Source organism: Apis dorsata, unplaced genomic scaffold (assembly GCF_000469605.1).
Source record: "Apis dorsata unplaced genomic scaffold, Apis dorsata 1.3 scaffold_221, whole genome shotgun sequence".
NCBI lineage: Eukaryota > Metazoa > Arthropoda > Insecta > Hymenoptera > Apidae > Apis > Apis dorsata.
Window position 1 is genome coordinate 203,096 of NW_006263503.1, and position 13,518 is coordinate 216,613.

General features: G+C 30.1%; 1 protein-coding gene across 1 annotated transcript; it reads right to left on the bottom strand.

Moving 5' to 3' along the window:
* Nucleotides 1-3,037: 3,037 nt before the first annotated feature.
* Nucleotides 3,038-9,541, bottom strand: LOC102675822 (tyrosine-protein phosphatase non-receptor type 61F-like). Its single transcript, XM_006615351.2, has 14 exons — nt 9,432-9,541; nt 9,115-9,337; nt 8,623-8,934; nt 8,427-8,534; nt 8,144-8,298; nt 7,915-8,025; nt 7,151-7,179; nt 5,660-5,823; nt 5,324-5,586; nt 5,010-5,235; nt 4,790-4,942; nt 4,422-4,587; nt 4,142-4,355; nt 3,038-4,047 (listed from the first exon to the last, which is right to left on the bottom strand). The coding sequence occupies exons 1-14, from the start codon at nt 9,449-9,451 to the stop codon at nt 3,843-3,845; spliced, it is 2,349 nt and encodes a 782-aa protein (XP_006615414.1). The 5' UTR covers nt 9,452-9,541; the 3' UTR covers nt 3,038-3,842.
* Between the last annotated feature and the right edge of the window lie 3,977 nt (nt 9,542-13,518).

The following is a 13,518-nucleotide window of genomic DNA, read 5'->3' on the forward strand; positions in this document are numbered from 1 at the left end:
ATGATTCGATGAAATTTCTGAATGAACGCGCGAAACACGGTTAATCGTTAATTTCTTGCCTTATTAATTTCATCGAGAGACGCCAGTTTAACACGAGAAGTCAAAAGTAAAAGAAAAATGGCGACAGATATTTAGAATTATTAATAATTTTAGAGTGTCATAAATTTGATGATGATGATGATAAGTCATTTTAAGGCAAGAGATTAATGACGAAATACATTAAATTAGCTTCAAATGAATTTCATTTTTTGATTAACTCGTCGGTCGTAACGTAACTGTTACAAGCTTCCTCGTGTTTTCTTTCATTTTATTTGTTTAAATTATATTAAAATTCGAGTTATTAACATTTTTAATTAACGCGATATCACGATATATCTCGAATATTTCAATATTTATTGAACAAAAATTACAGAGAAATCTAGAAAGTGATATTACTATTTAAAAACAATAAAATTTTTTGTTATTATTTTCAGACCTTTTTTATAACGGTGATCCACATCCGAAAATTATCTTCCAAAAGTATACATTTGATCAACACTTAGAAGCTTTAAACAGTTTTAATTACAAGAGTCGAACACTTTCACTGTGACTTTAATGATCGCGTTCACCGTGTTTCTAAAAAAAAGAAAAGAAAAAAAATATAAAAAAAAATATTAAAATTTATCATTCCTCTAGGAACACCACTAACATATCTCACGTCCGATCGTAATCGTTTTAAACAAAGGCTGACACACGTGCCGTTCTCCTTGCTTTGAGAAAGCTGTTTTCGCACCATTCTCGTACCCTATGAAGGTTATGTCATTCGAGCGTGTTTTAAATATCGTTAAAGAGAAGAAAGAAAACGCGTCTGGGTTTACACATCTCCCTAACGGTAATATAAACGTACGAATATACTCTAGACGAAAATCAGGTAACAAGATATACAATGGTGCATACACATAGATGAACTATACCGACGACAGAATACTGTATTCAACTTTGAACATGTTTTTTTTTTTTTTTAACATTGCTTCAAATGGAACATGATGACATCTCTACAGATAATATAAGACTATATATATGTTCGATGTATTATCGTTAACGAACACTTAAACGCATAAACGGTGAATGTAAACGCGTATTTGAAAATAATTTTTTCGCACAGGGATCGTATTCCAAACATCTTACGGTTACCGACGTAATACAAAAGTACAAAATACGTTTGTTCACGCGTGCTTTCTTTCTGGGAAAGAGGATGAATCGAGAGCAATTAATTTATACCTTTGCCTCTTGTTTCAGCTTCTTTCCCCTTCCTTTTTTTTTTTTTTTTTTTTTTTTAAATCTTAGAACACGATCCTGTAACTCTTCTGCAGTTGAAGAATGATCGTGACCACTTATATAGAAGCTCAGTTTAAGAGTACGGTTTTTTTTTTTCTTTTTCTAAACATATTTCGTACTCATTTCTTCGTTTTCATTTCTTTTTTTTTTTTCATTTTTTTAAAAACTTCCTCTCCACTTAGAAGCAATTAGACGTACTCAGTCTTTCCGCGACGCTCAATGTATTTTAAACGGTTTATCATTGAGCAAATCAGTTAGAATTCGTGTTTTAGAAAGATGCGTTTCTTTTAACCCCCTGTTTCTTCTTCTTCTTTTTTTTTTTTTTTTTTTTTTTTTTTTTTTTTTTTTTTTTTTTAAGTAAAATTATTAAAGTTTAAATATTTTTAAGATTCAAATACTCGATATGAATAAAATGCGAGAGAAACGTTTCAATAAGGGGTTAAAAGTGTATAAATAAAATTCACTAACGCAACCATGATACGGCTCGTTATTTCAAATATATTCTGATCGAATCAGTTTTTGATATTAGTTTTCATAATATAAAAGAAAGTATCAATTTTTGACAATCAATATTTTTTGATTAAATGGATCGTTTACAGTAATTTTTTTTTTTACTTCGAATATATACATAATTTTTAAAATTAGTTAATCAAGTATCAGATATTATTTCGATAGCTTACATTGATGTATATATCAAATGTATGGATATCAAAAACTGATTTATAAGAATATCAGATATTTCTATGTACAAAATTTTTGTTGGCTTTTCATTATTTGGCACCCACTATATCGATAGTTTCATCACATGAAATGAAAAACACAAAAATATTTCAAAATAGCACATGATAAGCACCGTAGCAAGTTTCGTTAGTCGAAATATTCTTACGTCGCTGCTAATTATTTCGGTATCACACGAAATTTATTAATTGTCGATTTTCCGTATACCAGACGTGTGTTTTTATGTAAAAAATTTCCTCGACTACTTCAAGTACAAAATGATTCATGTTATAAACGATTACGAATATTTTACGCAATTGCGTGAATTATTTTTACGAAATACACACAATATCGAAGGCACAATTTGCCATGTTAAACGAAATATCTCAATGACGCGTTTCTTCAAGAAAAAGAGAAAGTCAAGAAAATTTATCTTTTTTCTTTACTTATAATCCCAGGAACAAGTTTCGAACGAAATCGATGACTCTAAATAAACATTGAACTGCCATGTAAGAATGGATCATGATATTTCACAGGTATATAGTTTATGCTAATTTTTAATATGACTTCACTTTTTGTCATGAATATTTTATAGATGAATGGACTTTACTTTAATGGGTAAGTTATTCATAAAAAAAACATTTACATAGTATATTATAATTGCAAAGTTCGTTAATATTTCTCTACGACTATTACGATATAATTAGATTCTAGCAAGATGATTGGGTACTTATAAATTTTAAATGAATAATTTTGATACTCTGGATAAATTGCTATTAATGAATCTAATTTATATAGAAGGTTAATAATTGAAAATTCTTTAAACTGTAATTGTTAAAATTGACTGTAATAAAATTAATTAAATTAAAGAAATCTAAATTTATTTAAAAATTGTAAGAAATAAAAAAAGAGGAAATTAATACTTTTGATTGCCTCTATTATTAATTATTACTTTTAAAAAGTAAATCGATTTTACTTATTGGAACATCATGCACCCATTTCATGTATAATCTATCTATTTTACGTGAATCTACAATTATTACAATATGCGAATAAGAATACATTTACTTGTTTTAGATCTTTACACGTGTTTTTCTTCCTTCCTAATTCATAGGACATAGGATACACATTTAATGATTAGAGTTATCAAACAATTAAAAAGATACTCTTTACTCCTATTTGAGGCAGAAAATAATCACGAAGTAAAAATCTAACTCAACATATTTCTTATTCCATTTCTAATACCGGAAACACGAATACGGAAAGATCTATTAAGTGTGAAATGCAGCTTTTAAAACCTAACGAAATGATTTTTCAAAGAATGTATACCTTCTAGTATGTTATACATATTCATTGAGTGAATCACAATATAAAAATACAAATCGAAGGTTTTTTCCTTTTCTTTCGTTCTCATTTCGTTCTCATTAACTTTCTGATCTTTTTTTCTTCTTTCCTTTCACTTCTTTATCGTGCAACAATGTCTTTTATAAAATGCACTTCATTAGAATAAGTTACTTCTCTTTAACGTTTCTTTGATAATTGGTATGTGTTCCTCATTTTTGAATTAATTGATAATTCCTTATTGATACAACGTCTCACAACGATTGCGTGTGTTATTATTTCGAGTTATATAACACTAAATGCTTCTCCCTGATTAATTATTTTTTCAAAACGGCAATTAATGACATGTGCAATAGAGCTTTTAAATATTTCATAGTGAAAGTAACTATTCTTGAATGTGCGAATCACCTAATATCACTGACATCTCGATTGTCCATATACATGTGTGACAGAAAAACAATTGTATCCTAACCACGCATGTACAAATAGCCACATATTGCTATAATACCCCCACCAACAATTGCAGCGCCTATGCCTATTGTAAGAGGTTTAAATAATGACCTCTTGAGCTTCTGCCATTCTTCAGTCTCTTTTTGACGACGTTTCATCTCTCGTACTTGTGCTGCCAAGCGTTCTTTCTTCTCTTTATTACGATGACGTATTTCATTTTTCCTATTTACATAAAATAAGTATTAAATGAAAAAAGAAAGATATTACAAATACATTATAGATAATATAAATACATTTTTTTTTTCGAATAACTTACATATCTGGACTGGACGGAGGACTAATTGTTTGTATAGAGTTTTCACCGTCACTGGCATTATCATTAGGCACTACAACACCGTCGGAATTCTGTTCATGTATATTGTTTGTGATTACTGTAGAGTTTACACCAGTTTGTAGATTGGTAATGGATGTCTCTGTTTGAATTGATGGTTCTCTAGGCAATGGTTTATCAGGTGGTCCAGTTAATTCATCTGATATTAAATAAAAAAATTATATTTTGTAAATTACTTTAATCATTCAATTCATCATTCACATACCATTTCTTGATATTGTACTCGAAGTTAAATCTGCCATCATGCTACGTGTTAAGGATTCACCTCTTGGAGGTGGCAAAGGAGGTGGTTCATCTTCCTCTTCATTTGAAGAATTACTAATATTACTTACCACATCATAATGATTTGACACTATTTCATTATTAATATTCTGTAAATATCACAGTAGTTAGTAACAGTTAGGAATTGCAATGAACCACAGTAGCACAATATTATTAGAATTAATTTATATTATAAAAACAATCATGTGCTATACAAAGATAAATATTTACATGGGACATACAACAAACAATAGGTTAATTCAGAAAGGAAAAACTAATAACATTGTACCACTGTGAATTGGTATTAGTTACCACGTTATTGCATGGCAATTGTTTTGCTCCTTCAATGATAGCAGCATATGAAAATCTTAATTGATCTGGTGTTTGAATTAAACCCATTCTAGATCTTCTCATTTCTATTAATATATCTCTAATATTTACTGAATTCAATCCATTTTCTTCAATCTATAATAAAAAAGCAATCTCTTCTCTGTAATTTTTAAATTTTTTCTTTAATATAAATAATATTTACCAAAACAAGACAGGTATCAACTAAACAAAATGTTCCCGATCTTCCAATTCCTGCAGAACAATGTACCACAGGAGGGCCAACATTTTGATCTAATGTTCCTGATTGCCTAACATCTGTTAAAAAATTTAAAAAAGCTGTAGGACTTTGTGGAACACCAAAATCTGGCCAAGTGGTATAATGAAAATGTAATATTTCTCTACTTTCTTTTGTTTCCAAATCAGTTAACCTGTAAAATAATAAATTATATATATATTTATTCAAATATATTGAATATATAAAAATATTTATAATTTAATTCTTAATTATTTTCATACTTTAATATTCTAGTTGTATAATCCGATGATTCTGTTTTACTGATATATTTTATTTTCATACCAACATCCGGAAATATCATTGTATTAATCATGGATTCGCCAAGAGGCCAATACTGATAACACTTAACATGATTTTTTTCGATTATTTTATTTAACATTAACACAGCTTTAGAATTTTGCTCCCATATCATTAACCAGAAATGGCCAGCAGTATTTTCCAATGGTCCTTGAGTAAGAATATATTGTCTACGGGCATGATCTACCTATAATAAAAATAATTTTGTTATTATATTTTTTTTTTTTTATTAGAATTAAATATCTTGATACAATATCTACCTGTATGAGATTAGCATTGATATAATCACATGGGCCTTTTTTAAGAACAATTCTACTATGATCATATGGTAAAACATCTCTGTAACGATTCAAATTTTTGTTTTGTGGCTTCTTTGATTCATTGCATGTGTATGTAAAATTGCTGCATTCATTACGTATATGCTGTAAAAATAATATTCTCTTTTATAATTATATGATATCATATAAAAGGAAAAACATAATTTAAATTTTAAAATAATTTTCATTTGTCTAGGGAAAAAAATAATGTTTAATATTTGTTAAAAAATATCTTATTTCACTTATATAAATCACAATATCAAATATATAGTATATATTTTTTGAATCAAGATATTTGACCTTGATAATAAAATTGTGCACAATTCATGCAATATTTAATAATCTTTCTGTGAAAATTACTTTCCAAGAAAATAAACAGATAGGTCAGGGAATTGAGAACAATTCATGCATTGTAAATATCGGCAGAAAAACGAATGTTAGGAAGCATGCAATAAAGAATAAATTCCTAGATTTGTTATTGTATTGAATTATATCGATGTACAATAAATTTAATTTATTCGTAAAACTTAAATTAATCGAGCACATTTCCGGAATGACGAAAATCACGAAGGAAGTTGTATGCGATCAAGAATGGGTCCATAAGATAAATAAATCAAAACTTGATAACAGACATGTGATATATATAGTGCTATACAGGTTTCTCATTCACGAGTACGAAAGACCGTTAAAAATTCACAAGCGTACGATGAGATTTCGCGACAGATGATAACGTGTTGATACCTATATGATTTTCAATTGGCAAATAAACATCGTTAAACGAGATTGAACAAGATTTCATAACTTGTGCATCATCAGCAATTAATAGCCGTGTTAGCGGAAAACAATTTTACGATGCAGTTTAGATTACTGGCTATTAAAAAGATTGACATTCATGGATAGAATTGGCGTTTCTCGCGGAAACCGGAAGAAAAGACGTAAAAACGGAAGAAGAAGGAGAGGAAGTGGCGATCTTTACCTGATAGAGAATCGCCCAGGCTCCTTTCGAATTGATCTCAAGATATTCAGTTTCTACATTACTAATCCCTTGCTCGCACGTCTCTTGGCTGGTCATTCTGTCGGCTCGTTCGCGACTCGGTCTCTCCGGCGCTCGAAAACGGCAAAACGAGACGAAGCACGCGAAGAGGCTGGGCCCCGGCCGCGCACGATCTTGCTCTCTCTGTCTCCGAGAAAAAGGCGTCTCAGGCACGGAGCGGTGCCATGCGTGACGCGGATTCTTGCGAAGGGCAGCCCCCGCCGCACGGGAGACGAAAACGTGTCAGCACAACTCTTCAGACGTAGGTACACCTTCGCTCTCTATCGTACACACTGCACCACTCGCGAACTCAACCACCACCGATCGCCTTCACCTCCACTGCTACCAGCGCGAAATAAGAGCTATCGTGCTGACATCTTTAGAAAATCGGATTTTCTATCTCTTTCTTTTTCTCTCTTTTTCTTTGTTACTACTAAATGAAATCGGGGCAATGATCGTCGCCATATTGTAGTAATCTACGCATGCGTTTTAATGAGCGCCAAATAGAATTTCGTTTTCTCAAATAAATTTTTAAAAAATATTTTTGAAAATATTTTATAAAAATATTTATGTATGAAATAGACTTAATTTATTATATACTGAACTATATATTCGAAATAGACTTAATTTATTATACAATGAATTGTATACTCTTATAAATTCTTTATTTTATTATAAATAAATTTATTATAAATTTGTAGTAAATAAGACCAATAAGATTAAATATTTTTTGAAATTAATATTTCGCAAGTAAGCTTTGTTTTTTTTATTAATGTTTGTGTTCAAAATATAGAAAAACAAAAGGTTATGCTTAAAATATATATATTATTTTATTTTTAGTACTAATGTTTACAGAATTGTGCTTTAATTTTATATAAATATTGATTATAAATAATTACACATTATATTTCACTATTATAAATTAAAAAGAGAAAATCTTATTTTATGATTTTTTTTTCTATTCATTATGTATGACAAAAAATACAAATACTATTACAAAGAAAAATTATTGTTTTATAAAATATAAAAATAAAAAGAAAATATATAATTTAAATAAATATTTTAACATTGATATTTACAATTAAAAAAAAGTAAAGTTTATACTTTTGTAAGTGATCTTATTTGTAATTATGGATAAAATTATTTTTCCTTTGCAATTTTTGACATTACATTGTCATTTTTTTCAGTTTCCGTACTTTTTCTCTTAGCTGATTCTGTAGACCCTTTCTTCAACCAAGAAGCCATAAAACTACTAGAGTTGTTTTTTTTCTTTTCACTGTACATAATAGAATTAGTAAATCAATAGTCTAGCATGTCACTTGACAGGATTAAAAGGTCATAATTCGAATAGAGAAAAGTTAATTGTACTGTTTTATATACATTTATATACATACATGGGCTTTTTTTCTTTTCTGCAATCTTCATTTTTACATAATACATTGTTTACAAGAGTTGAGACTGTATGCCAATTTAAATCACCATCTGTTAATGTTAATTTATTTAATTTGTCAACAACTTCATCTATTGTCAATTTTTCATTCAACCAAATCTGTAACAAAAAAAAGAAATAAATAAATAAATCCATTGTAATATTAATTTATCTTGAAAAACATTTATATATAATATAAATAAAATAAAAGAAATTTTTTTCAATATGCATAATATTCATTTTCTTACCTGTGAATCTTGTTCTTTGTTTAAAAAAATGGGTACACGATTATGTAACCAAGAAAGTATACTATTTGATTCAGTTGTAATTATTGTACAACTGTATATTATTTTTCCCTAAAATATAATTTATTTCTATAGTTGTATATTTATATTCTAAAGATATACTATATATATTCTAAAGATACTTAATACATTGAATTACTTCTCCAGTTTTAAACGTATTAAAAATTCCTGCCATCTTTAAAAGTTTAAATCCTTTCCAACCAGTTTCTTCAGACCATTCATCTTTCCATGTCGAAGAATCATCCGCTCTTACTCCTTTCTCTTGAGTAGCATAAATATAATATGGTTGTTTAGATTCTTTTTTGGTTTTTCCAGCTTTCCATTCATAATAACCTTCACAAAGCACAATGCATCTTTGTCCTTTACGAAGTGGTGTTCCGTATAATTTGGAAGTTTTAATATTTTCTAAACGCGCGTTATGTGTTGACAAATTATGTTTTCTGTAATCTCCCTAAAAATTAAAAAAAATTTTTTTCCCTAAATTATCAATTATTGTTATCAAACAAGAAAATATAATAAATATGTTTACATTTGAATAAATATTTTTTGTGTCAATTTGTCGAAATTAAACTGATAATTACAGTGAGCGTATTCATGAAATATCATTTAATTTAATCTTGTAAATACCGACCTCGTGCCAAGGGGGAATCATACTCCACATCATAGCACAAAGAACTTGTTCGTCCTCTTTGCCAAAGTGTAAGCCGGAAATAATGCAAGGAAGAGCATCTTTAGGTCCGATATTAGTAGATGGAATATATTCGATGTCAGTTTTGGTCCATGATGTTGTGCGTCGTTTGCCAGTTGCATCCTTGTAATCACAAGCGCGACATAAACTATCTGGATTTAAAGAACTGTGAAATTATTAGTAAGTTTTCTATTATTAGAGGATTATGATATTTTTGTATTATGAATTAATTATTGAAATTATACGATAAAATTATTTACCAAGCTGCTCGACCACACATGTTTCTCGCGCCACTCTATCCATTTGAATGTACTAATGCCACCTACGCTGGATTATTATCCGGCGGGAATTTGTAAATATTTAAAAATATTTATATAAATATAAAAAAAGGAAGTATATATATAGCAAAATTTTATTCTATTTATAATAAAATGAATGAAATTCTTCAATAGCGAAAAATATCTTTGTGAAAGATAATTTTATTATTATTAATATTATTATTAATTTTATTATTATTAATTTTAAGGATATATAAACAAAAAAAATATTATTCTATTTTAGAACAAAGAAAGATAAGATTATTATAGAACAAAGAAAAATTGTGAAATTAGCATCATCTTTGTAGTACCGCAAATGACTCAACATAGACAAAGAGAGCAAGTAAAAAAAAATATTTGTTTGAAAAACAAAATAGGGTAAGGACTGTTAGCGCCATCTCTTGAAGACCAAAGACACTTCTTTAAAAATGAATAAAGTGAGATAAGAATTGAAAACTCGTGCCATCTTTTAACCTCTTTTAAAAAGATTTTTTGGATATTTTGGACAAGAGATGGCGTACTATAATCAATTCTTATTCTATTTCTATTCTTTTTTTGTTATTTTTTTTCATTTGCGAGTTTCATTTGCAGCATTCTGAAAATAACGTTGATTTCAATATTTTTATTGAAATCTTCCCATCTACTATTCTTATTATGATATTATACTCTTGAATACTTCTTGTTTATTTTATATATAACATATTCATAAGATTCTAAAAAATGAAAAAAAAGGATAGTTTCTTTGCATAATCGTTCCATAAAAATAGTATATATTTTATTTAGTGTTATTTTTAAAAATTCCAAGATTCACAATTTTCTTTTACGATTGATTCGATTGAGATAATAAAATAAATGATAAAATAGAAAATAACGTATTAATCGATAAAGCTCATAGATATGAAATTTGTCTTTATTCACTGTACATTTTCTTACATACAAAAAGTGCAATGCCTTTAAAAATTGGTCACAATAATTGACTTAATTGCGCACAGAATATCCATTCATGTACACAAGCATTTCACGATTATATATATGAAAATAAAATAATTTCTTTACAATTTACAATGTTATATACAATTTGTATTCATAGTTATTCTAAACTTAATACTTTGTTGCACTGTAGAATTATCAAAAAATAGTGGAAATCTTTTTTTATTTGCGTTCACTCGCTCAATATTTTTGCACGCGTAAATAACAACGAACGTCGATTTCAACATCTTTTCTAATCTTGTTAAAGAACAACAATATATAAATTACAAAATATCCAATTACAAGTATGACAATTCATTCTTAGCACCGTTTCATGTCTATAATTAACATTAATTACACCATATAAGCAAACTTTCTTTTCTCTTTACAATTATAAAATATTTCACGCATCAAGTGAATTTTTATACATTATCTTTAAAATCGGCTAGATTTATATTACATTAGTGGCAAGAAACATCACATCACAAAAATAGAAATCGTGCGTTTCTGTCAGGAACGTTGTTCATGTAACAAAATCTTAATATATCATTGGCGTGATTACCATCACGCTCTTTCCATTCTCTCAACTTTTTTAAATTATCTGACGTGTATTTCCGTTATATTTCCTGTCGTTTCGTAACGATGCATCTGATTTTAATCGATCGGTAAGAAATCCTTACGCAACCTTACGAGTTTCAACATGGTTAATCACAATTTTTGCGCCGCTCTTTATTCATAAATTATATCGATAAACTTCCACATCTATGAATGAGAGGCTCGTTAGAAAAATTACGCGAGATTCTTTTCCAAGATAAGTGCAAACAATTTACATATTATTCATAAGTTTCATTTATGCAGGAAATTTTTTAATTTTAATATCTCTTCTGATACTTTTCAATTTATCCTTTTTCGATTCTTTTAAATCAAAGACTTTGTTATTTGTCTTTCTTCCCGAGTCTCTCAAACACGTATAGAGCGTAAAAATGTGAAAGTTTTATAATCTGTTCATACAAATCTTGATATTACTTAATTTCATCATAGCTCGCGTTAATCTCTCTCACAACGCGAAAGAATGGGAAATCCATCGAAGACGATCGATCGAAATTCCTCGGTCCTCCACATCGGATAAATTTTCAAACGAAACGACACGCGATACGACGAAACCAGTCGATGAACAATTTAACCGGGCAGGAGGGTTTCATTCCACTTAACATTTTTCCATTGTGGGAACTCTCCTCGGGCAACGAGGAACGCTGCCGTGATTTCACCGGTAATGCGAAAAATGCATAGGAATTAGCGGGTTGGCGGTATGCGCGCACGCGGGGATAAGAACATTTTTCGGTGGCGGAGCGACGACAAAGGTATTCGGGCGTAGACACTCCCGTCCATAAGTCACCGGACACTCGCACAATACAAATGAACGTTGGGATTGCAACGCGACGCGTTCACGTTATTTGTAAGCAAATCTTTACATTTTAACGATACTAATATAAATATATGTTTATACGAAAATACGCAATTATATTAGATATACGATTTTACGATTAATATAGACGAAAGAAACAAGTTTACAAATTTGAACTATTAATCTGTTAGCTGCGTTTTAAAAATATTACAAATTGTGTGGAGGAAAAATGAAGGAACGGTGAGTACGTACACAGTTAATAGGTTAATAGATCGATAAATTTATGCGTTTAAAGTCAACAAATATCCGGCGACTTTTAACCAGGAGCGTTCGATCGCATAAAATCGACGAAAGGAAGAGGCGAAAGTGTGCGGATCGCCAACACGTATCTCAATATCTCGCCGTTCGATCTTTTTCGGCTCGGTTGCCTCGCTATATTTACATGTATAATTTACATATCCCGTAGCAGGGGCGAAGATGGTGCGCGCTCCTCCACCACCTTCTCCTCCTCGTTCCAAGTTCCACGTCGATCCAGAAATTTCGCCGAATTTTTTTTCTCTTTTTATTACGAAATAATATTTCTTCCAAGAATTTCGAGACTCTCCTCGCCGAGTGGAAACTTTGCATTTTAAAAAATGGAACGTAGACGGAAATTTCTTTCATTTTATATTAATTCGTCTTATCGTCATTTTTTTTATCATTCTCTTTTTTTTTCTTGGTTTTTAAAAAATACTATATACACTTTAGACGCTTTCAATTAAAAAAAAAATTGATTCACACAATTTTACAGAATTCTAACGAAAGTGGTAGAATGTCTGAGAATATAACCGAGAATATAAATTTCTTGGCGAATCTGAAAATGCGGAAGATCCTTTTGTCGGGGAAGAAAGCGGAGCCTTAATTAAGCGTGGGCACCAAACGAATTCCATAATATCCGTTCTGGTTCGCGTAACACGGCCGAACGATAAGAAACCAGCGATCGGACAGCGCGCCTCGTTCGTGGGATTTTTTTCCGTGGCGGAATAATGCGCGCCAGCCACCCCACCGGCTCTCTCACTCTCTTTCCCTCTCTCTCCCTCTCCCTATCGCCATTGTGACCGCGGGGGCGCAATTAATTATTGCAAGTTGCATCGTTGCATCTGTTGTTGCGCGGACCCCTCCTGTGTTAAAGAGGAGAGCCGCCAACGATTTTTCGGCCGTTCAACGAAGCGTTGCCATTCTTTGTCGCACTGGTAATTTACGGGCACGCGGCACTTTCGCGTAATTTACGTCGATTCATCCGGGATTGAACCAAAGTGGCCGAAAAATTTCATTCCTCGATTCCTTTTCAAAATATTTATTATACATCCGTGTTTTAAATAAGGAGAATTAGTTGTGAGTAATATTTGTAATAAAAGTTACAATGGATCTTTTTCTAGAATTCTTTCGAATTTTTTTGACAGTCCATAATGGATCAGAGTTATCTAAGAAGAAAATTTTGTAATAATAGTTATACAATGGATTAGAATTTTTTGAGAGTAGTAGATCAAAGTTATCCAGAGAAAGTTTGAAAATTTAATAATAAGAGTTATAACAGAATCTCTTTATTCAAAGAGAAAATTTTGAAAATTTGTAATAATTACAATGAATTGGAATTTTTTGAGAGTCCATAATGGA

What these genes read in the sequence shown, in the direction of transcription:
- LOC102675822 (XM_006615351.2), bottom strand. Translation starts at nt 9,451, where the DNA reads ATGTGTGGTCGAGCAGCTTG. An exon ending in TGATTCCCCCTTGGCACGAG is followed by an intron (nt 8,935 to 9,114) that starts GTCGGTATTTAC and finishes TTTAATTTTTAG; the next exon opens with GGAGATTACAGAAAACATAA. An exon ending in AGAAAAGAAAAAAAGCCCAT is followed by an intron (nt 8,026 to 8,143) that starts GTATGTATATAA and finishes TATTATGTACAG; the next exon opens with TGAAAAGAAAAAAAACAACT.